General features: G+C 37.1%; 3 protein-coding genes and 1 pseudogene across 8 annotated transcripts in view; 3 read left to right on the top strand and 1 right to left on the bottom strand.

Annotated features, from left to right (window-relative positions):
* Positions 1-503: 503 nt before the first annotated feature.
* Positions 504-9,800, top strand: LOC127417937 (growth/differentiation factor 9-like). The gene is made up of 2 exons (XM_051658214.1): positions 504-858; positions 8,869-9,800. Exons 1-2 carry the CDS (start codon positions 504-506, stop codon positions 9,798-9,800), a joined length of 1,287 nt encoding a protein of 428 aa, XP_051514174.1.
* Positions 9,801-11,382: 1,582 nt separating this feature from the next.
* On the top strand, positions 11,383-14,580 carry LOC127418365 (uridine diphosphate glucose pyrophosphatase NUDT22-like; annotated as a pseudogene).
* Positions 14,581-14,623: 43 nt separating this feature from the next.
* Positions 14,624-23,222, bottom strand: LOC127418359 (heterogeneous nuclear ribonucleoprotein U-like protein 2). Of its 2 annotated transcripts, none has more exons than XM_051658952.1 (15): positions 23,112-23,222; positions 22,436-22,988; positions 22,196-22,325; positions 20,000-20,076; positions 19,774-19,913; positions 19,582-19,684; positions 19,253-19,365; positions 18,861-19,124; positions 18,661-18,783; positions 17,984-18,094; positions 17,705-17,873; positions 16,319-16,501; positions 16,118-16,179; positions 15,920-16,009; positions 14,624-15,703 (listed from the first exon to the last, which is right to left on the bottom strand). In XM_051658952.1, exons 2-15 carry the CDS (start codon positions 22,974-22,976, stop codon positions 15,659-15,661), a joined length of 2,151 nt encoding a protein of 716 aa, XP_051514912.1. In that variant the 5' UTR covers positions 22,977-22,988; positions 23,112-23,222; the 3' UTR covers positions 14,624-15,658. The 2 variants fall into 2 exon arrangements, with proteins under 2 accessions (XP_051514912.1, XP_051514914.1); XM_051658954.1 differs by having other exon boundaries at positions 23,117-23,136.
* Positions 23,223-23,353: 131 nt separating this feature from the next.
* The window catches only part of LOC127418362 (histone-lysine N-trimethyltransferase SMYD5-like), a 42,361-nt gene continuing 38,872 nt past the window's right edge, over positions 23,354-26,842 (top strand). For all 5 annotated transcript variants that reach the window (XR_007893416.1, XM_051658968.1, XM_051658969.1 and 2 more), the window contains exons 1-4: positions 23,354-23,553; positions 25,931-26,039; positions 26,224-26,363; positions 26,604-26,725. Coding sequence is in view for 4 of the 5 variants with exons in the window: in XM_051658968.1 (XP_051514928.1) it covers positions 23,461-23,553; positions 25,931-26,039; positions 26,224-26,363; positions 26,604-26,725 (464 nt within the window). In the remaining variant the exon portion in view is untranslated. The remainder of the gene's footprint in view (positions 23,554-25,930; positions 26,040-26,223; positions 26,364-26,603; positions 26,726-26,842) is intronic.

Below are 26,842 nucleotides of genomic sequence, written 5' to 3'. Positions count from 1 at the left end.
TTTAATGTGACCGTCACACAACAAAAAGAAAAACAGTTGAAATCGGTTCGTTTTAGTAAAGATAAATGGGGTTGGCCTCCCCATGCTCCCCTAAATTTATGATTAATCCTGCATTTTAAACAGACTTATTAAGTATATCGCTATTCCTATTATCCGAACTCACTCATTTGTGTTAAAACTAAACCATAACTTTCTTCTAGGCTATAATCATTTGTATTTAGTCATTTTTAGCTATGGGAGGTCCATATTCAGAAGAGTAGGTACATTATTATTATTATTATTAGGCTAAATGAAACCACGTTGTTTGAGAGGTGTGAAACGAAAGCCTTTGAAAAGATGGCTTGATCCACAGTTTGTGTATCTCTACACCGGCTTTTGTGCAAAGAGTTGGCCTTGATTGCGCACACCTGTCTGTCAGGTAAGAGTGACGGAAGTTTGGTTTGGCCAAAGACTCCCAAAGTCTTCACCGGGACTGTTCCCTAAATTGACGGATTGTATTTAAAATGGCGCCGCCGCTTTCGAAAAGTGGCGCGCTTAGTTCCCTAACCAGATTCCTTATCATTATCGCTGTTATCGGCCTGTCAGTTACATCGTGCTACAACTTTGAAAACGAATCTGTCGAGCCCGACGTCTCCCTTCATCATGGCAACATCCTGAGCCCCTTGCTGAAGGCTCTTTCAGAGCAAGATCCATGGGGAGACTTTACACCACGAGCCAAACCTGACTCCAGGTATGTGCGCTACATGAAGAGACTGTATAAATTATCATCGAAACACGACAGGAGTCGCGAGGCCTCTCACCTGTACAACACCGCCCGTCTGATCACACCTCGAGAGGAGTGTCTCGAACAAAACCGAGGTATGCTTCAAATATCAGTGAAGTTTCTAATTGATTCAATCCAATATGCATAGTCTACGTATAATTTCATAGATGTATTTGCTTTAGAACCATGTGCATCAAAATTTTACATTGTTATGAGCCTATTTAGTTTACTTTTGTTCCATTTGAAGTGTCAGGTAGCAGCTGATATTGAAATTGCAACTGATCATACTATTAAAAATAAGGGTAGGATGGAGCTAAAGGCACACCATAAGGTAAGGTGACCAGATTTCTGAAATGAAAAACGGGGACATTTCTACTTTAGTGGTAAATATGTCATTGAAATTGCACATGCTACTTACCTATGATTTAAAAAAGGTGGACAATTCGGATGTTATGCATTTTGACCATGGCGAATGTAGTAATGTGATGACCTGTGGTAGCCTATATCATACTCTGTTGAATATGTCTCAATGAAATTCCGATACGCAGGTAAAGTTGATCATTTTTAATTGTCTTCTGTTACATGTGTTCATTCTTTTCTACACTGTATACAGTAGATGACACTGTCACATAAAAGTGAACTTTAGCATATATAAACAATGATTGAATATAGGAACTGTTGCAGCTGACTCCACAGCACAGGGACATCTGGCCTTGGTCACACTCTTTACATCACTCTTCTTACTCTCTTCTCTTCTCCTCTTTTCCTTCACCTTTACTTGGCGCTTTCCTAAAAGTAAGATGGTAATCTACTAATTTGCTTGCTGGCAAACTGGCAGAGGAATTTCAAAAGAAATGAGCATTTCCCTTAGCATTACAACTGAAATCATAAGAAACACTTTTTCCACATTGTAGTCATGACACAAAGATATTCAATATTGTATAATAATAATAATTATTACACTTTCACCGAACTGTTTCTATCAGTTATCTCATATGGACCTGTTTTTCTTAATTATACCTTTTATTTTGATCAACTCGTATGCATTATGATGCTTTTCTCAGTCACTTGTTTCCCAGCAAGGTGCAATGTAATCTATGCTGTAATGTGCTGATTTACATTTATTGTTGTTCTTTGCAGATAATTTATTATACAGTTCATTTATTTTTCCATGCTATTAATGTTGTATTCTTATTTTAAATACATTAATTTTATATAATACATAACAATATAACTTATTAACTGAAGCTGTTAACAATGGTGATGTTTCTTTTCAATAGACCTTTTTCACAGACTGTGATGATGCATTTCCACCATAATTATCAGCGTAAATCTCTCTTTTTATTTTATACATTTTTAAAATATTGATTGTAAATGTATAACTTCATGCTTTGTGTTATATTACCCTGTAATTAGTTTAAAAAAATGAATTACCACAGCTGTGAAGGGGTTTCTATTACAGCTGCTGAGAGAGTGACAGTAAATTTGGAATCTTCTCCCATCTGACAATCCACCGCCTTAATCCACCGCTCTCTATTCTTTAAACTCTTTTGGAAAGTCATTCGAATGTAAGAGCGGATTTTTTCTTTTGGTCTTGGAGCCAATGGCGTAGATTTGGTTTGAACATTGAAGGGGACCAGTGCCGGTCCTACCCCATTTGGCACCCTAGGCGAGACCCTCCAGTAACCCCCCTCCCACCACTAAAATTATTAGAGAGCTATGTATTACTTTTTACACAAAAAATTGTACAAATTAACACACAATACATCCTAATGTGTGTAAACCCAAACTAGCAAAAACATTCATTATAACAATGTTGGGAAGAAGTATGCAAGTGCATGTTATGGCTTCTTAAGTAGGCATCATAAATGGGTATCACTGTATATAGGAATAACTTTAATGTAAAGTGCACATAAACCAAGACAAGTGGTCTAAGATGTAAAAAAAAAAAAAAAAAAAAAGGCACACTGCCCTAAAGATCTATTCACATTGTACAGTATATTTCACAGCAGGCACATTTATAGGCGTTCATCATTACTGGAGAGTCTGGGGCCCATCAGTTACACAATCTATTGTACTATGATGTTGTAGGGGGTTTAAAATTATTTATTTTATTTATTCATTTTCCAAAAACAGCACCAAAGCATTCATTTCTGGTGATTTTAGGAGCATCATTTTCTTTAGCCTATATGCAGTATATTGTGTAGCATTAATTTCACATTATACAGCACAAGATGGTTTATCAAAGTTACCTTACTCAAAAGCCTGCTGTGGCAGAATCATGGTACAGTATGTTAAAACCGTGGTATTTTTATAATACAATAAGCCTATATCATGGTATTTATATGGTAGGCTACTCCAAAGAACATGTCCAAAAAACATGGTATTGGTTTGGTTTTGGTACTTTTAAGTGCTTTCATGTAATGAGTTTTGATACACTTTTATTTAGAAAGTATCTTTACCTGCAGTCAGGGCCGGTACTGACCAATTTGGTTCCCTAGGCAAGATTTTAGCTGGTGCCCCTTGCATCACAGCCAATTCTACGCACCACTGATCAATGTGTGTTCATACCACTGATCTGTCGATCGATCTATCTGTATTAAAGAAGGGGGGAGGCTGTGAATTAACAATGAATATTATTTCATTGAACTTCACTTTCTCATGGATCAGACAGTCCATTTGTAACTAAGGGGGTTGTTGTTGTTGTTGTTGTTTTTGTTGTTTTTTACATCATTACCATCAGAGTATTTACAAATGAAAACATTAATTTTTAACATGATTCGTTTTATTTCTATATTTACACCGAACATTTTATAACATAGCTCTACTGCTTTCCATGACGGTCTTTATTTTATTTTAATTTTAATAAAATGCTACCAGTTTTTTTTTATTTATTTTTTTACTTTTTCTTTCTACCAGACAATGATGATTCTGAGAAAACGCGCCCGCAGTTTATTGTTGTTATAGTAAGGAATGCATCTTTCATGCGCATCTGATTGACAGATAAAACACGCGCTCTTATTTCAGTGTTGATGTTAATTTTGTGGTAATTATTTTGTGGTTATTGCTTCGTATTCAGTTCAACAGCATTAAGTTAAAGAAGATAAACATTATATTCAACTGAACTGTGCACATGTATATGGCCTAGAAAATATGGCCTAATAAGCTATGTAGTGATGTTGTTGTGGGGGCTTTCGCTGTTTAGTAATATTTCTATTAAAACTATTAAAATAGTATTAATAATAATAAAAAAACAACTCTTTTGGGCGCCCCTAGCATTTGCCTATGCTGCGGGCCGGCCCTGAGGGAGAACAAATGTGGGTCCGGTGGGGGGAATTTCATCACAACACATTACACAGTGCAAAATAACAGTTCAAATTAATGCACAGATATGTAAATAAAAAAGTATATTCATTGCATACTCTTAAATATTTATACACTGAAATGCCTGTCTGCTTTCCTCACTATTAAAAACAACTGATAATTTCTATGGACGCTTTTAACATCTTCACTGACTCCACATATGACTCATGTGATATGTTAATGTTTTCTAAATTCATACAAAGGTTTTGTGTGAGAACACACCTACAGAGTGAAATTGCACGTTGTCAGCCACTGACTGTCTCTTAAGTTTTACTCCTGCAGGGGGCGCTTGACGCTCTGAACGCCGAATCCTCTATGCATCTGCATTAAAATTTAAGAACGCTTTATATCCATTTGAAGACATTTGGATACATGTGCCCCCCATCTCCCCCAATTCTACGCCAATGCTTGGAGCAAATGGGTAAATTAAAATAATATGTGCTGTGATCTCACCGCTGTTGAAGTTTACCCTGCAAACGTTTACTTCCTGGTCCTGTTCTTAATGGCAAAACTGGCACGAACAAGTAATAAGTAAAGGAAGACGAATGACTTGAAGCTGCTATAGCGAGCAGCCCCCTCTGTTGGTCAAAATAAACGGCACACGATTAACCTTGTTGCCGGTAGGCTTCAATAGGGGCTTTCTTGCCATGTATTTTCACTTAGCGGACTGTTTTGAAAGCTCAGTAAAAATGGGGACATTTCCGGGGACAGCTCCAGTCGGGGACAGACCGTCAAAAACTGGTACTGTCTCCGGAAAACTGGGACATCTGGTCACCCTGCCATAAGAACAATTAGCTTTTTTCTGGTCACAAAATATATCAAGATAGCAAAAATATCTATTTATTTTTAGTGAATATTGATGGAGCAACAATTTGTGAATGTTTTGATTAAAATCCTTTTTAAAATTGCCCCCAGGGGGTTCATAGTGATATTGTGTAGAAATGGGGGCAATAGTTATAGTACAAAATTTTTCAACTAATGCAAATAATTGAGACAGCAAGATGCTTATAAGTAACAATTTAAGATGATGCTTATTCAAAATAACTACTGCAAAGGGTGCACCATTTCCTGTTAATTTTTAAACACATTTGGCATTTCATAACATCTCAAGTATTCTATAAACAAAATATTTTCCATTGTGATTTTATCAGTCAATGTGAGCCCACTTTGAAAAAAACTTTTAGCCTCACTTAAGAGAAAAAAAAAAAAACATGTGTTTTATGGGGGCCTTTAGCCCCTCCAACGGGGCTTTTTACCCCAAATACTACCCTTTCACGGATTGGACAGTTATTGAAAAACCTTTGTAATCACTTTAAACAAAACAGAAAATAACAAGTGTTTTGTCTCAAAATAAATGTGATAATTTCAGGGATTTTCTTTAGCTACATAAATTTGCCTCAAAATCAGCCTTTAGCCATTAGACGTAATGATCTAGTGACTGTGCATAGTGGTAGTTCTTGTTGCTATTTAGTGTTTTGGGAGAAAAAACTAAAACAAATGTAACTTTTACCCCGGGGTGCCCTAGTAGTGTCCCCCACCTCATATAGAACAGCCTAATGGGAAAACACTGGCTTTGTTCGAATAGCACACTACCATAATAGTCTTACTATTTCTGCACTATACAGTATGCATACTGTGCACCGTATGCAAATATTTTGTATGCATGGAATAACTTATTGCATTTCCCAAAATGTGAGGTATGCAACAGAGCAAATTGTGCAAATACTGTGATGCATAATACAATGTGCTTGACTTGACCTTCCATTTCCAGTTTGATTGATGGACTTGAATCAGTTGTTTTCACACCAAATTGAATTAGAAGTGCAAAATATGTTTTTTTATTATTATTATAATTTTCGGGATGATAACTGGATGCCACTCATGGAACTAAACATGCACTCCTGTTTGAATTGTTTATCATTGCATAATGGGTACTGTATCGCATAATATTTTTTGAAAATAGTAGGCAGTATTCATTGTAAACTGCGCAGTAAGCAGTATGAATATTAGCCAATAACTATGGAGATGCAGTTAAAATTGTCACTCACATACTGTTCATATACAGCTCATGAGTGTCAAAAATTTACATTTTTTTTTTTAAGGGGTAATATTTGCCCTTTGGCACTAAACCCATTTATAACTACACTTAGAAGAATATTGCATAATATATCTACATTACAAAATAAGACAAAAATAAGAGGAATTCACTAAATATCTTGAGTGTAGGTTAATTTCTGACCCTGATGCAAAAGTAAATGATATAAACTGTGAATAAAATTTAAAGGAATAGTTCACCCAAAAATTACAATTTTCTCATCTTTTACTTACCCTCATGCCATCCCAAATATGTATGACTTTCTTTCATCTGTTGAATACAAACAAAGATTTTTAGGAGAATATCTCAGCTCTGTAGGTACATACAGTGCAAGTGAATGGTGACCAAAATGTTTAAGTTCCGAAAAGCACATAAAAGCAGCATAAAGGTAAATCCTTAAGACTCCAGAGGTTTAATCAATGTCTAGTGATTCAATTGGTTTTGGGTGAGAACCAGTGTTATTATAGTTTTGGATTTTTTATTTCTATTTTATATTCAATTTGTCATTCCAAATTAGTTTGAGTTTTTGTTAGTTTTCAGTTATACTGTTAGTTTTAGTTACATTTGAATTTTCTCAGATTCAGTTTAGTTTTTATTTTAGTTTTAGTATTTTTTTTTTTATGGCTGCCAAAGCTGAGTGTTTACTGGTATCATTTAAAAAGTCTAACATCATTACATTTCTCATGGCAGTCTTGTGTTACCTCTATCTAGTTGTATTATCATGTTTAATTTGGATTGTAAATGTTGCAAATGTTATAATACAGGGTGAATATGGGTAAATTGACAAAGGACATTTAAACTTAATCCCCACTGTATCCATATGAATTTCCTCAAATCATTATAAATCATTATATCATTATTAAACTAATCTTTGGGAAGTAAACAATTAAAGGGATAGTTCACCCAAAAATGAAAACTCTCTCATCATTTACTCACCCTCATGATATCCCAGATGTGAATGACTTTCTTTCTTCTGAAGAACACAAACAAAGATATTTAGAAGAATATTTCAGCTATGTAGGTCCACACAGTGCGAGTGAATGTTGGCCAGAAATTTGAAGCTCCAAAAAGCACATAAAGGAAACATAAAAGTAATGCATAAGACCCCAGTGATTAAATTCATATCTTCAGAAGTGATATAATAGGTGTGGTTGAGAAAGAGATCAATATTTAAGTCATTTTTTACTGAAAAGCAGCAGTCTCCTTGGTGATCATGATTTCAAGCTCGATTACACTTTCTAGTGCCATCTAGAACTCTGCCAACTCTATTAGTAAGTATAATCGAGCTTGAAATCATGATCGTTCCTGTAGACTGCAGTTGCAAGATGTACAGTGAAAAAGGAGTTACGTTTTGGTCTGTTCTCAAAACCGATTAGATTACTTCAGAAGACATTAATTAAACCACTTATGGACCACTTTATGCTACCTTTATGTGCTTTTTGGAGCTTCAAAGCTTTGGACCCTGTTGACGTCTGTTGTATGGACCTACAGTGCTGAAATATTCTTCTAATATCTTTGTTTGTGTTCAGCAGAAGAAAGAAAGTAATTCACATCTGGAATGGCATGAGGGTGAGTAAATATTGAGAGATTCATTTTTTGGGTAAACTATCTCTAACTTTTTGAGGTTTTAAACTGATGATTTTACTTTGGGATGTGTGGCAGAGCTCATTTCATGACCACCGGTGGGAAAAGTAATGGTAAAGAAAATGACAACAAATTTTGAGGTGTAGTACTTGTAAATGTTACATTATGATTTATGTAAAAGTGTATAAGAAAATATAAATATTAGCTTTGTAAATATTTTCTACAGAATAATTTTTCCTCTGTCCCACTTTACTGCTTAAAAAATCTGGAATTTGGTAAAAAGAGGGTCTTCGGAGGTTCCACTTCCCAGTAGTAAGCATTTCTTCATTTTTGCTTTTGACTAAAGTAGAAGACATCCTAAGCTTTCTTCAAAGGTATAATGTTAGGTTATGTGTGTTTGGATCATAATTAAAAGTGTCAAGAAATGGAAAATGTATTGCCCATATTTGCCCTATAGTATATCAAAAACTAAAATGAATTTGAGACAATTTATGTTTTTATTTTAGTTAGTTTTGGAGTTATGAATAAGTATTTTAGTTTAGTTTCAGTTTTTCTTTTTTCTTTAATGAAAATGTTTTTTAGTTTGTTTTCGTTAACTATAATAACACTGGTGAGAACAGACCAAGACATCAGCTGTCTCTTTGACCATGCCAAGCACTAGGAGGTGTAATTTACACTCTTTCGAGCTTGAAATCATGATCGTGCGTAGAGACTGCAATGGCAAGATGTGCAGTGAAAAAGGAGTTATTTTGGTCTGTTCTCACCCAAAATCAATTAGATCGCTTCAGAAGACAGATTGAACCACTGGAGTCTGGATTACTTTTATGCTGCCTTTGTGTGCTTTTTGGAGCTTCAAAGTTTTTGTCAAAATTCTCTTGCATTGTATGGACCTACAGAGCTGAGATATTCTTCTAAAAATCTTCAATTGTGGTCTGCAGAAGAAAGTCATACACATCTGGGATGGCATGAGGATGAGTAATGATGCAGGAATTTTCATTTTTGGGTGAACTATTCCTTTCAACTTTATTTTTCTGTTTCTCAGTGCTGTGTTTTTTCTCTGCAGAATTTTTCATGCAGGATATCTCCTACAGTCTTAATCGAGTGAGGTCTCAGGAGCAATTACTAAAGTCTGTCCTGCTTTACTCCTTCGACCATAACCACATCACCCCCTTCACATCGCTTTGTTATCTCGACGTGAAGGAACAGGAAACCTCAAACGATCAGATGTGTTCTCACCATTTGAGATCGCACCACTCTGTCCCCATGCTCAGCTTCCGTGTCCACACAGAGAGAAGGGTCCGTCGCCGCTGGGTGGAGGTGGATGTCACTTCCTTCCTCCATCCTCTCATCCAGTCCCATAAGAAGGAAATCCATCTGCTTATCAACTTGACCTGTGTTGAAAATATGATCCCCAGACATGGAGGCCAGATCCATAAGAGCCCAGTGGAGTTAACTCACAGGTCTCCATCCCTCCTTCTGTATCTGAATGATACCAGTGAGGTCGCCTACCAGAGAAAGGCCACACAGAGTAGGATGGTAGACCTAACATCAAACCACTGGGATGGAAAGTCCAGATCATGGGAGCCAACCTCACGTAAGAGACGTGGCACATTAAAGAGTACCAATGCAAGTCCAGAAACTAGTTTGGCAGATCTCCTCCCAATGTATGACTTTCCAACAGATGACTGTGATCTCTATGATTTCAGAGTGAGCTTCAGTCAGCTCAAATTGGACCACTGGATTATAGCACCTCACAAATACAATCCGAGGTACTGTAAGGGATCTTGCCCAAGGGTTGTGGGGTTTATCTATGGGTCACCTATACATACAATGGTTCAGAATATCATTTATGAGAAGCTAGACTCCTCTGTCCCCAGGCCTTCATGTGTACCATCAGAATATAATCCCTTAAGTGTTTTGACCATTGAGAATGATGGCTCTATTGCCTACAAGGAATATGAGGAGATGATTGCTACTAAATGCACCTGTCGCTAAAGATTAACTTATTGTTGAATCTTTTATTTTTTTGTGATACATTGCTTTGTAAAATACTGGCCCATTTTTTGCACTAGCCAATCTTAATATGAAGATGATAAATTGTTGACCACATGTATCAGATGAGTTGCAGCAATGCTTTTTTTTTTTTTCCCCCTCAACATTACCTTCTTATCTGATCTAATGTTAAGAATTTACTGATGAATTCTGCATTTCAGTTGTTTTTGTGTTCCTGTATTTTCCTCTTTTTGTTTGTAGGAGTATATTTGATTGGCTTGAAGGATATTTTTTGTTTGATGGAAAATTGTTGTTTTAAGTTATTTTCTTTTTGTTGGTGGTCTTCTCTAGCACTTTCTTTAACATGAATGGCAAACATTTTAAAGCTTCTAGTTCTGGACAGAATATGAAAAGTATAGTTCTATTGTCTTATCAGAACACTTTTACATTGTTTTTTAAAACCCGGGAATTGCAGATGGTTGTCTCATGGGCAACCTCTCTCTTCTTGATGTCCAGAAAATAAGTTGCCCTTTAATTGTGGGCAACTAGATATTGATATGTCTGTATTAACTGTATGAAAGTAGATGAGGATGTGTATCACATATTTATGCAATTTAAGTCCATGTCATTTGGTCAGGCTGGCTTTGGTTTCACAAAAAAAGTGTACAGGAGTAAATAATTCTCATATGAAAATGATAAAAAAATAAATAAAAGAAATACAGCAAACAAACTTGTTTCATTTTCGATGAACAGAACTGACTTGGTAATATCAGTGTTTTTTTAATTAGACTAAAGAAAACCTAGCTTTAAGGTTTAAGTATTTATTATAGTGTTATGTTGTAATAATAAAAAAAAAAAAAAAAGAATTATAATTCTTTGCAAAATTTTGGAAAGTATGTTTTTTTTTTTTTTTTTTTTTTTTTTTTTATGTTTTTGTAAAATAACTTCTATTAAAGTTAACTTCTATTCAAATGAATGGGAGAAATTGGCGCCCAACGATCAACAGATGTAGAAATGAAGTCCCGCCTTACAGTTAACAGAGCCAATCCCCTTTTAGATACAGACATCACCTGTCAATCAACATTAGAACACGCATGCGCATTAGCTATACAAGCTACGAATTATTTATTTATTGCTTGTTTTTTAGCGTAAAATGAGGTAAAGAATCACAATTTATGATTCCAGTATTGTCAGATTTTATTGCTGATTTGAAATATGTTCTTTGATAGTAATCTTGACCAACCGTATTTGAGATTTTGGTCTTTCTCCATTCAAGTAGATAGGAGCTGCACTTGTATGACTGGAAATATTCTCGCGATTTGCTAGAGAGACTTTGGGCTAATTCAACTATTTTGAGAGTTAACACTTTTAATTTGCCTCAGAACTGATTTCAAACACTGGCTGTGTCTCAAAACTTTGTGAGATGTGAAATTAGACATTATTTTTGGGCCTCCAAAATGCTGTGTAGATGGGCAATTCACTAGATTTTGAGACACACACAGCCAATGTTTGTTTACAGATTACTCAATATAATCAGTTACATAATTGCTAGGTCTGAGAAGAGACAGTTTGAAAGGGTTTTCTCATGGATTCAGAGGTGTCCCTGACTGTGCACCATTACAAGCCCTTGGAGAACATAAAATGTAGAAATTTCAGACAGGTAGAGCCTCTTAGCTCTACTTACTACCTAATTTTATGTATTTAGGTACATTTCTAGCAAACTGCATTTTTCTAATTGTTGTGTTATTATAATACATGGCCTCAATATTGATTGAGAGACTATATGGAATTATTGTACTTATTGTACCTCACTGCAACCTCAAAAAAACTTTTTTTTTTTTTTTTTTTTAAAGAAAAGGAGGGACGAATACAAATGATTTTTTGTGGTAACCAGCATTATGCCACAAATGCTGTCGATTGAGTGTAACTTGTATTGAACCTGGAACATTTAAACTTTAAAGAAATTGTGACCAGTTACAGAATCTAAAATATACACACTTTCCCTTATACAGTACATGTAGGCTATTTATATTTTTACCTAAATCTTGAGTTCATATCAATTTGATTATCAAATTCCCATTTATACATTATATTGTAATGTAAAAAGAAACACTTAATTGCATTTGCCCTGTATAGGGAGTCTATTACTCTCTGCACTTCCACTCTAGGTTCAATCTGCAAAATTTTCCAGAGATTGAGAAGCACATTGAAGCCATAGAGTGACAAAAGAACTGTGGCTCTTCAATGGTGCTAAATTCAGATTGCATTCAGCCGTGCTCTCTGTCAACTGCCCTGAATGGTCAACAGATGCACACAATCATCAGTGTATCAGCTCGGATAAAGGACACCTGCGAGAACAAGCCCCCCCCCCGCCCCCCCCAAACTAATGCACTTATATTGTGGTGAAGGAGACCAGTTTAAAAACTGTAGAGGGGTCCCAGAAAATTCCAGCCCCTTAGAGTAACAAAAGATGAGCAATCATGTGTGCTGAAATTACAGTTAGGCCTGACCTGTTATAAAGATTTCCTCAAGATTAACTGGTCATTAGAGGTGGGGAACCTGCAGAGTCATGGATAGGCTGAATCTTCATATCCCCAGGCCTTCCTCGCATAGCCGCTGGGGGTTTGCGCTGTCATGGCAACCTCAGATGGAGAGGTTGTCCTGTTGAAGAGAATTCAGAAGGTGGCAGAGGCAGCAGGGCTCTTAGACATACCTGGTGAGCACCTGGAGCCAAAGGTGAGATACACTAAGAGGTTTGTTGGAAATGAATAGTTGTTACTAACAAAATAGTTCTGTGGTGTCCTTAGTGAATTTTTAAGGGCTTCAACCAAAACTTTTTGGTTGACTTGATTGCTAATTTGAACAAACCCTTAACCCTGAGTGTTAAACTTTGCCACATAACTTCTCACACTGTTACACCCTCTCTACTCCGGATGCAAGTGTCGCATCAATAGCAAATCAGTTCCATTATAATCAGTGATGTTGTCTACACTGACAGTGAACAGATGCCCCCGTTCTATTGCTGACACGCTGCAGAACTGCTCCAGCCACTTTATTATCCCGCCTGTCTAAATAAAAAAAATTGTGCTTTCCAAATATCAAAGTGTGAATCTTATTGTCATGAATTTTATTTGTTATTTATTTAAACTTCTGACCATTACATGAAAGCCAGTTCCTGAAGTTTTTGGTCTCTGGTCTACTAAGTTAAATAATCTTTTGTGTCTAACCATACGCATATGCAGTTTTAGCAAGAAAAATATATATAATAACTAGATAAGTAAAGCTTGTCAAGACAAACTTTGATGTTGGCTTGACAAAGCCTTGTCTGAAAGTTAGTTTTAAAACATTGAAGTTTGAAGGATAGATAGAAAAGATAAAAATAGATAGAGAGAGAGAGACAATAAAGGCTTTGTATGGGTTTGTCTACATTTAAATTTTTGCATTTTTTGACCATTTAAATAGTTTTGGCCTGTTTGAACATTCCTCAGTGTAGGTCAATAGGATTTGGGGGATTTTTTTATTGACCACTGTATGAAAACTGAAACGCTGATCAGTTAGAGAAGTCATAGCAATACGAGTCAGAACAGAATGAAGGTCTGTGCCAAGTTTCGTGGAAGTAGCTTGAACGCTCTACGACTTAACAGTCCAAATATTTAGTCATGGTTTAGGGATTTTGAAAAAACCCTAAACCATGTCTGTAGAATAACAGTACCTTGGTTTTAAACCAGCATAATTAATTATATAAGTAAATGTTTATAGCAAGTTATTCACCAGTTTAACTGTTGCTGAAATCTACTTGAGGTCAAAGCTGATTGGTCTGTGCTATATGTAGTCAGCCTCAGGCCATTGAGGCGCATCACATTAACAGACCTGAATGATTCCTCATATTGTGTGGCTTGTTGAGCAGATGTGTGCTATTATTCATTTAAATAACCATTTTCCCCAAAGACTTTCCACAGGGACTAGAATGTGATGAGATTTGTCCGTGGGCTCTTTAACTTGGGCTAATAAGCAACCACCTAATACACCCTAGTAGCAACCCTCTACAAATCACTCTGATCACCGTAGCTTCTTCATAGACCCTGGCATGTCACATTCTTTGGAAAATGTATGTTGAAACTGCCATATGTTCACACGGTACTAATATCTCCCTGTGCCTGTAGATGGTGTGTACAGCAGTGGGTCATTGAGGAGAGCATATATTTTGAGCTTCTGCAGGGTAAAGAGAGAGCCATTGTTTCAGAAATCTCCTCTATGTGTGCAGAGATCAGTGATGATCAGTATCTGTGATGTTTGTCACTTTACACACACATTCTATCATGTACATGTGGCATACATGTGCTCCATTGACATCCTTGCATGCATTATTGCATTAAAATCAGCTTTAAAATTTCTACACATACATAGTTTTTTACTTTTTTTTTTTTTTTTTTTTTATAGATTTACTTACTCTCGCTACAGGTGAAAGTTCCTCTCAGTTCCTTAAGTAAACCTTTTTTCATGGGAATAGCGCTGAACCACACCAGTGCAGGCCAACCCAGTGTTGAGTTTTATGTTCGGTAATCAGAACTGTGTTGATTTACCCAGACTATGGTGTCTTAATCTTAAAAATCTTGAGGATGAATTGTCTATCTACAAAGCAGTGTCATTTATTCTGTCAAGGGGCTCTTTGATGACAGAGGAAATGAGAGATTTCTACAGACGTGGGGGTCCTGGGGTGCATGAATTCACAGATATACTGTTTCTTAGTCGAGCAGTAAGGTCAACTTGTATAATGCAATGAAATCAACCACACCATCCTTTTGAGCTTTTTACATAATCACTCATGAGCAAAAACATACAAGTAAAATGACAATACAAGTTGGCATAACATGAGAACTGATTACAAGACACTGTCTGAATATTTCAAAAGTTAGGCCTGATTATATCTTAGAATTTCTGACAGCTTTCATAAATCAATGCATTTTTCAAGTTTTAACATTGTAATAACATTGCTCTGGAGATCCATAGTTTGAAAGATCTTGAGGAAATATTAAAATTTAATCAGAAATGTAATATGACATTGGCAAAACTCTCTCCAGGAAATACTTCAATTAGATGAGTCCTTCAGCAAAGGGTGCAGTGCTGCTGTATCAGAGAGTGAAGCCTGATTGCTAATATACTACAGAAACAACCTCTACTAGTAACAATCAGCACAAAGATGAGTGAACACATCACTTGCTATTTGCAAAATGACAACCATGACATAATTCTGAGTTGTCTAGCATACAACAGTTCTCTCTCGTTCTCTCTCTCTCTATATATATATAAAAATCATGAATGTACTGTCTTCTATTTTGTATACTAGTGGGTGGTAAAAGGTTTAGCCATTTTCAATATACACAAAAGTTCTTGTGTTGATTGCATGTAAAATATTTTGCCGAGTTTTCTATATAATGTATTCGTTTGTAAACAGACCCCTCAGTGAATTTGAATACAGCATATTTTCATAGTTAAAATAAAACTAAGAACAAATGATCAAGACCTCTTCATTTGGCGCAAATATGCTCTAACAGTTCTGGGTTTAAAGTGAAAGTCAGTTTTCAAAAAGAATGACACAATCACAAAAAAAGGAACATCTAAATAAAAAAATAAAATAAAACAAAAGCATAGTTCATTGCTTTTGACTAAATCTTGGTGATGAAAGATGGTTAATGAAATTACAAAAACAGATCCAATCATATCATTTTTAAAGGCTAAAGCATTGCCAGCCAAAACAAAACATGGACAGATTTGGGGTGATCATGTTACCCTGCTATAATGATTTTTCATTAAAAACAGCAAAAAAGTGATTAACAAAAGCTGTGCTATGTTGAAAAGCCTTAATTTAGGTTGCCATAATTCTGGTTTTGGTCAGACAAGTTCCACTGCAAGAAGAAAAACAATGATTTAGCCCAAGTATAATCACATTTTGAATGTTGCTTATCCACTATTATAGTCATAAGTGATTGTAATTAATGGGTTTTGCTACTCCAATAATTTCTGTGAAGATAAATCATAATGCTGTGCCAACAGTTTGGGGATGGCCCTTTTCTATTCCAATATGACATTTTGGGATTTCTGTAAAATCAATGTTTTCTCACCTGTCCAGTATATGGTCTATAATACTTCCGGTATCTCTGTGGGTCGCTGCTGCATCCGTAAGACTGACCAAAAGCAGACAGATGCCGACCCTAAGACCATGATCAACACCAAAATCAGTACATCAAATATTTCAGGGTCAATTTTGTTTTTTATATCTAATGGTGTAAGAAATGCTCACTGAAGTGAAATAAACCTACATGAAATTTCTGGAATGAGTTTTGATTGTGTAACTGACAGCTCAATGGTGGTCCTCTCCATCCTTCGACAAAACAATGAGAAAATGACATTGCCTGTTCTTACCTTTGCATTCAACATTATGATTTAAGTACTGATACAATACAACAGCAGAAGTAAATTTGTCAATGCATAGCATCTCTTTCTTTTTTGCATATTATTACCATAATGATGGATGAGGTGTTTTTGGCTTCCGTGCCTGTGCTTTTTGCGTTTGGGAGGTGTGGGTAGATGGCTGCGTGCTTCCTCTTTATAATCTGTTAAGAGTTTCAGGGCCTCGTCAAAGCCAAGCTCCACAAACATAACCTCATCCAGGTGCTCTCCCTGCTCTGGTAGTGTGAAGCTCACTGGAAAACCAGGAAGAGAGACAAAAAATGGTTGCCCATTCCAGTTTTGTCAGCAGTTGCTTTAAAGGAATAGTTCACCCAAAAATGAAAATTCTCTCATAATTTACTCACCCTCTACCATCCCAGATGTGTTTGACTTTCTTTCTTCAGCAAAACACAAACAAAACGATTTTTAGAAGAATATCTCAGCTCTGTAGGTCCATTCAATGAAAGTGAATGGTGATCAGAACTTTGTAGCTCCAAAAAAATCACAAAGGAAGCAAAAAAGAAATTCATAAGACTTGTGTAAATCCATGTCTTCTGAAGCAATATAATGGGTGTGGGTAAGAAACAGATCAATATTTAAGTCTTTTTTTTGTCTAAATCTCCACTTTCACTTCTACATCTGAAAGTCACATGTGGTGCCTGTTTAGTTTCACTTTCACAACTGAAAGTTAAAGTGGAGATTTAAGGTTAAAAAAAAAAAGGAAAAAAAAGGACTTAAATATTGTTCCGTTTCTCACCCACACCTATTATATTGCTTCTGAAGATATGGATTCAACCACAGGAGTCTTATGGATTACATTTATGTTTCCTTTATTTGCTCTTTGGAGCTACAAAGGTCTGATCACCGTTTATTTGCATTGTATAGACCTACAGAGCTGAGATATTTTCCTAAAAGCCTATAAGTCATACACATCTGGGATGGCATGAGGGTGAATACATAATGAGAGAATTTTCATTTTTGGGTGAACTATTCCTTTAAGAAATGGTTCTTGTTTCTACCTCACTGAGAGGTCCTTCATGGAATACTTGTGTACTACATACTGCACACTGTTTAAAAAATAGCATGCAAAACAGTATGCAACAGAAAACATTTGAAACAGTTGTATGCTATATTCTTATCACATGACCTTCCTGCACTGCATGTAAAATTATAATGTGGTTATTTTGCATTTTTATTCCAATTTTGTAAAAAAAGATGTACATAATAAATAAAACATAAAATTGTGGTCACATTGCAAATGGAATGTAGAGCACATTGCATTATACAATACACATTTTGACAAATGTAGTACTGAGAGAAAACTTGCCTACTGTGCACAGCATACACACTGCGTACTGCAAAACTAGTATGAGAAGTACAGCAGTATGCCATTTCAAACTTATGCAAATGAATCCTCTTTTTTCTACAAAAATCTTGTTTCAGTGTGGATGTCTGACCTTTGGCCTTGAGGAGAGACATTTGTGGAATCGCCATGCCCTCCTCCTCCTGGTGCTGTACGAGACGTCTCCTCCATACTTCATCTGATGGAAAAACCACCACTGCTCTTCGCTGGTAACCACGGAAACAGAGCATCTTGTGTCGCTGGGCAGATGGATAAATGTTGGCCTTGGGATTGAGAAGAGGGTCGAGAGTGAGAACATGTATAAACAGACAATTCATTAAGCTGTACCCCACCTTAGCCATCATATTTGGACCACATATGTATCCTTCATTACCTGGTCAAGGATGTAGTTCCTCCACTTGGCTGCAGCTATTCTGATCAGCTGACTGACACACTGAGTGGCCTGTTGCAGCATCAGCTCTCTGTGATTGGCACCAGGGGGCACCTATAAGGGACAGAAGTGATTTAGGCCAATGATAAAGATCCTGTATTTCTTACTACTGCACTCAATGAACACTAGACCAGTGGTTCTTAACTGGTGGGTCACAGATCTGTTCCGATGGTGTCGCGGACAGCAGGGAAAATTGCTAAATGCAAAAAGCAACCATATAAAAAAAAAATAGACTTATCAACTTTTCAAAAGGAAGGAGAAAATGCTTCCCATGTCTTTTGTTGTTGATGTCACAGGCAGAGCGTCCAGTCAAACTTTAAGGTCTTTTGGTGCAAATGAATCAGTCATATGGTAGAAGCTAGCCAAATTAGGCAGATGCCAATATGGACAGGTTGCATTACATGCACTCATCCTCAAAAACCATGATGTTTGGAAACCAAACATGTTAATCGTTTTGCATGTTGTTGGGCTTATGCAGTTCATATATATATATAAAAATGCCATTTATGTTTGACTTTTAAGGACATTATTCTTAAAGCAAAACCAGTTAAAAACCACTGCACTAGAAGTATCTGTTATTGTGCGTCTACATAAAATAATCTTAAACAGTCTTTTCTCACCCTCATGCATTCCAAAATAGAGTTCGTACTAAGAAGATTGTAACGTTTCCGTGGGTACTGGGCCATATGAGCCTGAGCCCAGTGGGTCTTACCAGAACCAGGCATACCAACCATCATCAACACCTGAGAGATGGAAACAGAGATTTAATCAGTGTTTTTAATTTTGTTTAAGGGTCTAGAACTCTTTAAATCTTTCTCACCTCACAGTCCTTTTTAGATGCTTTTGGCAAAGGGGCACGAGTCCTTTGACCAGGAGGAAGGGTAAACAGTGTGCTGAAACCAGCGGGAAAAGGATGCCAAGTAGTCTCTGGGTCTAGATTTATAGAAACCGAGCAGTTTTTGCAAAGTACGTGGGGATAGAGAGCTTGACCTCCAAGAGTAAGAGAAGTCAAGTGAAATGCCACTCCAAGAGATCGTCCGTTCTTGTGAAATGAAAGTGTCGCCTCTCCTTTCTCACTGATGAACTGGGGAAGGAAAAGGACACCAACTGATAATGAGCCTGAAATGAATCAACCCATCAAGAATAATGTTGTGTTTTAAGTATGCATCCTATAAACGACTTTACTGTATCAAAATGAGTTTCGAAACGCACAGCAAAGCAGCTGATGACATCTCCTTCTGAGAAGGGCTCACCAAATTCCTCTTCCTTTCCTCCTGTTACTATTCTCCCCCGCCCATCAAAACCGTACGACAGCTTCACCTCTCCTGAGAGAACGAGAGAGCGCAAAAAAAAAATGAGATCAATTAAAAACCTGGGGATAAGTGGGAATCAAATATTCAGGAGAAAGAATTCTTTATTTCAAATAGTCCTTTATGTTGCTGTATAAGACTTAGTCTACACCAGTACACTTTATACACAGTTTCTATAATGTTTTGATAATAGGAACCCACCAGAATATTCTTTAATTATATTATATTCACCTAACTGAAGGCTTGTGCTGTCCAAAGACCAGCCCACTCGGAGCACGTGCAGATCGGGATCAAAACTTGTGCCTAATGCAGGTGCTGACAGACGCTTCACAAACTGTAGACAGAAATAAACTGTGATTGAATCCAAGAAAGAGAGGAAAGGCTGAATGTTACATTTAGAGGATTCAAACTTCAATTTCACACCTTGGCTTCGAATCCAACCTTTCCTTGACAAAATCCGTGGGTCATTCTACACCCTGACCAGAGCAGAGGGAATTTCTCCCAGAACAGAGGCTGTCCACTGCTTCCATCGGAACCCACTTCAAAATGCAGGTCACAGTTATCTGAAAAACACAAACATGATTGATAAGAGACTTTCTTATATTATTTAATCAATATCTGAGCTTCAAATGGATCTTGATGAACTCACAGAAATCAAGTCGAACATCTTCAAAATCTATTTCAGCATCATCTCCAGTTTCCGGCAGAGGCTCTGGTGTCTTAGCTCTGAGTAAAACAAACGAATAAACAAAAATTAGAAATGCTCAAATCTGTTTTGTACAGTATACTGAATCAGACTACAATCATAACTTCAGACAAAATTACACTCAATCATATAGTTATGGTAAGTTTAACACAATACCAAAAAAATCAAAGGTCAAACCATTACTATAAGTTTCTATATATTAGGGCTGGGAAATTGAACGCGTTAATTTCTGCCATTAATATTTTCGGTTTAACGTGTTAAAAAAATTAACACAATGAATGCAGTGTCTGCATTATTTACTTGGGCCTTCACTTGATAGGAGAAAGGTGTCCCGAGTGTTTTCCTGGCAGGCTACTCAGCCTTACATGCTCTGATTAGGGTGAGAGCGGGGTTAGGGCATCTGCTGTGGCCAGGAACACACCCAGGCATCTTTGTACAATGTGCGAAATTTCACTAATGTTTTTCCCCACTTTTTGCTGTTAAAATTGGAATATATAAATTTTCAGGAGGTACATGCTCGACTCAACTGCACATCCTCATACAGAAACTGATTGTGTGGAGCAGGGCATGCTTAGTAAGGGGTAATGTACAGTCAGACGGTTGTTATCGCACAATAAACCACGACAGGGTGATCAGGACCCCGACATGAAGCGGAAGGGTCTTGAATCACCCTGAAGGGGTTTATTCTGCGATAACAACCTGCGATAACAGCCGTGTTATAAGCGGGATAATGTACAGTCAGTACATTATCCCGCTTATAACACGGCTACAATCCAAATAAATAAATAAATGGACATAAAATATTTATTTGCGTTGAAATTATTCAATTTAAGAAAGAAATCGCTGAACAGCTGGAATCAACTTCTGGTTTGTGTCGGAGTTCTGTTGATGTTTACTTTGTAAAAATGACCATCTGACTCCTCATTATTCAGCCTATTACAAGACTACTTGCCAAATAAATACAGTAAATGCACATGAAACATTGATTTGAGTTTAAATTACTTTTATTAGCTTACTTGTAGAGATCGCACAGTGATCAGAGAAGCAGGAGAGACGGCTCGCAGAACCCGAATGAGCGGTCTGACACGTCTAAATCCCTGGATGTGCTGTTGTTACAGAGCAATATCTAACCGCTGGATGGCACCATTGAAAAATCAGAATAGAGTATTCCAGAGAGCCGTGTAATAATTCATTACACACGACGCACGTCCCAGGCATAACATACACGGGAGTGGATTCACTGAATGGAGAATGGAGACTTCTCCCGCAAGCGGTGAACAAGCCGTGTGAAAGATATGGGTAAGCTGCCATATCTCTTCGCATCGCCCGAAAACGCTCATTCACTTTCATCCGAACCACTGTCAAAAGCGAAACCTGTATGTATATTGTCTAATAATTCATTGGCAATCTACACTTAAGTTTCTCTTGCCAATAAAGTTTGATATGAATTGAATCTGCCCATTTCATCCTATTATTAAAAAAAGACCACTGTAAAACACCAGATGTTCACTGATTTTATGGCATATACTTTAATCAAAGACTAATACCTGTAAAAATACATCTAATTAACTCTCTCTGCAAAAAAATAAAATTAATATATTTTAACATGTACATATTTTAATAATTAAAATAAATGATGACTAACCAATTTCTTGCAAGGTTTTTGAGAAAGTATAAAGTAAATATATTTCTAATTAATTTGGTTATGTTTGTTGTAATGTACAGTATCATGCACCATAATTTAATCACAATTAATTGCGATTAATCAAAGAAAACTGTGCGATTCATTCGTTACAAATGTGTAATCAGTTCACAGCCCTACTATTTATGTAATGCACTAACAAAAAAGTACTACCATGTTCCTATAGTCATGTAGATAATGCCATTGTTCTGGGACATGATAATACCATGGCATTCTATGAAGTACCTTGGAGTTCCATGTAAATACATGAATATAGTAATAATACAGCACCATGGTATATGGCATAATGATCTGATCTCATCACTGTACCATGGTACCGCAACAGCACATTTTGTAAGGGTGATCATAAGCAGGGCAAAATAGTATATATATAAAAAAAAAACTTAAGAAAGAATGGCGTTCTTTCCAATAGCTATTCTAATGATCTACGTCAGTACCTTTTGTAATATATGTCCTCTTTAAACTCGTAATAATCTCTGCCCCTCTCCTCATGAGGCCTCTTCATCTCCATACTTTCCTCCAGGGTGGTACCCACTGTCTCAGGTCCATCTGGTTCTCTGTGGTGTACTGCAGGAGAGAGGCATCAGCATATATGATCATGAACAGTAACGTACCTTAACTGAGGGTGACACCTACAACATTAGTCTTAAAGCATAGGAATTCAGTAAGTGACTTACACTGGTCTTGTTCGTGTGGTGCTACTGACTCTAAAATGGCAGAGACTGATGCTGTGCATCCTGACTCTGCATTCTCCTCCTCTGTAGCAGCGGTTGCCAAGACGACGGGATCTACAATAGCAGCTGACTGTTGTAAACTGCAGTGATCTGTTATAACAGTCTGCGAGGTCAGTTGTTTTATGTCTCTAGGGGCAGTGCATGAGCAAAGCTGCTGTGGGTCAGTTTGTGTGCTTTGATCAGTGTAAGTATGCACACTCTTTTTGGAGGAACTAGTGCATATTGTAGGTGGCTCCTTGCCGTGTTTATATTCCGAAAGTTGCGGCTTTTGCAGCTCTTCTGCAGGCGTTTTATTCATCTGATCCGTCGCTTCACAAGCACTTTCCCCTTCATTTCCACTTTTGAGGGGCTCAACACCGCCTTCAATTGCAGATAAGAGCCGAACCACCAGCTCGGCCTTTAGGCCTTTCGAGTCCAATCCTCTCTCCGTTAACATGGCCCGCAACTCGGCCACTTTCAGCTTTTTCACTTCCGCCAGCAACATTTGTAAATAGACCTGTCAATTCCACATAAAAACGAAAAAATAAATAAATAAATAATAAAACAAATAAACACACACACAACTTTATTCTTGGCTCAGTTTGGTCGAACCCTCAAAACTTTGTGAGGAATCGCTCACCTCACCTCACCCGCCACAACACAGACCGCTGTAGAGAATTCAAGAGAATAAACTGAACGCTGATTGGCTGTTTAGAATAAGCTAATCGCTGATTGGCTATCTGCGTTCTTGCCCCGCCTTCCAACTCTACATTTACATTTGTTTTTGTTTTTATTAAAGGTTTCATGCCTACAATTCCTCTTTAAAGCGTTAAGTTGGTATTATTAGCTGACAGCATCGATATTTTGCTCTATAATATATATATATATATGTATGAATGATGTACAGTGTTGTCATAAAAGGCAGATTTATAAAATGCACGCAATTGGTCAGTCCTGGGGGTTCAGAGGTTGTTATGTAAATATACAACATGGCGGCCCCCATCGACGACATCTTTTCTCGCTGCGTGGATCCTGGCAAAACTAGTAATTGCGTGGAGGTCCGATTTATCGATAATGTCAAGGTATGCAGCATGGTAGAAGTGCATCCGCCTCAGATTATGTATCTTAGTCAAGTTGTATTAGGTTGTTTAGCTTTGCTTATAGAGTTAGCACCCCTCCCATCTCATCCGATGTTATGGATCAGCTGGGGATCATGTTAACTGGGGATGTGCGCGTGCATGTGAATAATTTTACTTGCCTTTTCAGCAGATTCGTTAAATGTGAATTGTCAGTGATTAAAGAAAATACGTTTTACACATAAAAAAAATAAATATTGTTATCATTATTAACCCTCTTTGTTTCATCGTCGTCTGTTCTAATAAATCTGACACCATTTAAGAGCGATTTTAACCGTTTCACAGGGTAACATCTGGTTTCCCATGTTAACGTGGGACATTGGTTTGAATGGGAACTGGCGATTACACTTGTCAGAGCAGTAAATCGCATGTGGAAGTCTTTAATTTGCAACACTAAATCATCATAGGCTGAAATGTGTCAATAATAGGCATATACTCTTAAATTACTTTCATTTATTAAAAAAATAATAATAGTTTGATAAGTTTAAGAAAATTATTGTTTGTGAATAATAGAAATGCAGGTTGGTCTAGTGGTAGTGTGATCGTAATCATACGACAAGACCTGGATTCAGTTCCCCAGTAAACATCTATCAGTTGAATTAAATTGATATAATAATATCCTTTACTTTTTAAAGGTTATGTGCATGACAATGTTGCATATGTATGATTACCAATGACACTGCCAAAAGATGATCTTTCAGAAGTGCAATTTTGTTTTTGTGTGGAGACTGGTGAACATGTACAAAAGCCAAACTGACCAATGATAAATGATCCTCTGAGAAAGCATGAGAAAGTTCTTCAGAAACAATGATTTCGTGTGTTTGGCAAAATCTTAAGATTTTATCTTTTTTTTTTCTCTCTCCCCACTTTTCTCCCCAATTTGGAATGCCCAATTCCCAATGCGCTCTTAGTTCTCGTGGTGGCATAGTGACTCGCCTCAATCCGGGTGGTGGAGGATGAATCTCAAGTTGCCTCTGCGTCTGAGACCATCAGTCCACGCATCTTATCATGTGGCTTGTTGAGCGAGTTACTGCGGAGACACAGCGCATGTGGAGGCCCAAGCTATTCTCCACAGCATCCACGCACAACTCCCCACGTGCCCCACCGAGAGCGAGAACCACACATTATAGCAACCATGAGGAGGTTACCCCATGTGACTCTACCCTCCCTAGCAACCGGGCCAATTTAGTCGCTTAGGAGACCTGGCTGGAGTCACTCAGCACACCCTGGATTGGAACTTGTGACTCCAGGGGTGGTAGTCAGCGTAGAGCTACCCAGGCCCCACGTTAAGTTTTTGTCTTAAATAAATTGTTTGACAATTAAAAAAAAAAAAGCCTATAAACTATAGACAGCGTAGTTCATAATTTTCTTCTCAATAATTCAACCATTCTCAGAAAATTTTATACTGTGATTACTGGCTGTCAGATTCGGTTGAAATTTGATAGATTTGTTTAAAACAATATAATATATTGTGTCTGTGTTTTACAAAATAGTTTTCAGTAGACCTATTAAAAGTACATCATAACCTGCAGTAAAGATACAATTGCACTTGATAAACCAGGATTTGAACCCGGGTCGATGAGTGATGTATCAGCGTGTGACTTACCACTGAATTAACGATCCAGTTCTAACTAGCAGATCACTTTGTTCATTTTCAATGGTAGGAGAAAGTTACTCAAACTGTCATTTTTAATTAAGCCATTATTCATTATAAAGAGAAAAAAAGCAATTGAAAGCTGCATAATAATATACTATTGACACACATCAGCCTATGATGCTTTAGTGTTGCATATAAAAGAATTCCACTTGCGATTCACTACTCTGACAAGTGTAATCGCCAGTTCCCATTCAAACCAATGTCCCATGTTAACATGGGGAACCAGATGTTACCCTGCGAAACCATTAAAATCGCTCTTAACGTGTCAAATTCATTAGACATGATGTCGAAGAAACAACTCTGTTTAATAATGATACCAAAATTTTTTATAATGTACATATCGTTTTTTTCTTTACTCATTGACAATTCACATTGAACGAATCTGCTGAAAAGGCAAGTGAAATTATTCACATGCATGTGCACATCCCCAGTTAACATGCTCTCCAGTTGATCCATAACACGGGCTTATAATTGCATGACACAACCTGCTGATCAATAAAGCATTTATTATTACATATTCATATTCTCTAAAGTGGTGTCAAACAAAATGGGGGGTCTCTCATTTCCAATGACAGACAGCCTTGTTTCGATAGATTAGGTATTTAGATATTTAGCTATTTAGAAAAATAATAGTTTTATTATTAATATTAATGATGTTTTCTCCAGGGAAAAGGATTATTCGCCAAAAGACCTTTCAAAGAGGGTGATACAATTTTTACTGAGCAACCTCTAGTCTCGTCTCAGTTCTTGTGGAATGCCTTGTACAAATACAGAGGTGAGTTAATACAATGCTCTTGATGTTATTTAGATTTATTGCATTATATCCAGATAATAAATCGTCTCTTTAAATCTAGTGTTTGTTTTTCACTTCGAGGTATACCAATATTAGGTACATTATGATCAATTATTGAACTATTTCCTGCGTTATCTGTATCTGCCATGGTTCTTCCCTTATTCAGCTTGTGAATACTGTCTCCGAGCTCTGGAAACAGCAGAGGAGAATGCCAGGAGGTTGAGTGGTCTGCCAGGTCTGAGTGTGCCCCATCCTGAGCTGTGTAAAGTGCGACCTGAACGACACCAGGCCTGTCCACTGTGTCAGGTATGTTCTCATCAGTATGCTGAGATTTGTTCATATAGATCATTGAGATCTACGTATATTAACATCACAGGCATTGCTTTATTATGTGGTTATAGGCAAAACAGCAATTCAGTTGCTCTTAGAAACGTAAATCTTAATTGTGTCCTTTTTATAGCAAAAGTATCTAGATGGACAAACTGACTGCCTCTGCTCCTGTATGTGACTCCTCTCTAAATGGATTTTATTTTTCGCCAACTTCAGGTGATGTATTGTAGTACTGAGTGCCGACAAGCTGCGTGGGAGCAGTACCACAAGGTCCTATGTCTCGGCCCCTCCCATGATGACCCAGATCATCCAATCAATAAGCTGCAGGAAGTGTGGAGGCGAGGCATCTTGAGTACCTAGATATTCTCTCATGTACTGAAAGTATTATGCAGCACATTAAAGACATTATGAATTCCATTGCTTTGTCAGTAATGGATTGCTTTGCTGTGTAGGCC

Source organism: Myxocyprinus asiaticus, chromosome 27, assembly GCF_019703515.2.
Source record: "Myxocyprinus asiaticus isolate MX2 ecotype Aquarium Trade chromosome 27, UBuf_Myxa_2, whole genome shotgun sequence".
NCBI lineage: Eukaryota > Metazoa > Chordata > Actinopteri > Cypriniformes > Catostomidae > Myxocyprinus > Myxocyprinus asiaticus.
The sequence above is the reverse complement of the archived record's forward strand: the minus strand, read 5'-3'. Positions and strand labels throughout refer to the sequence as shown.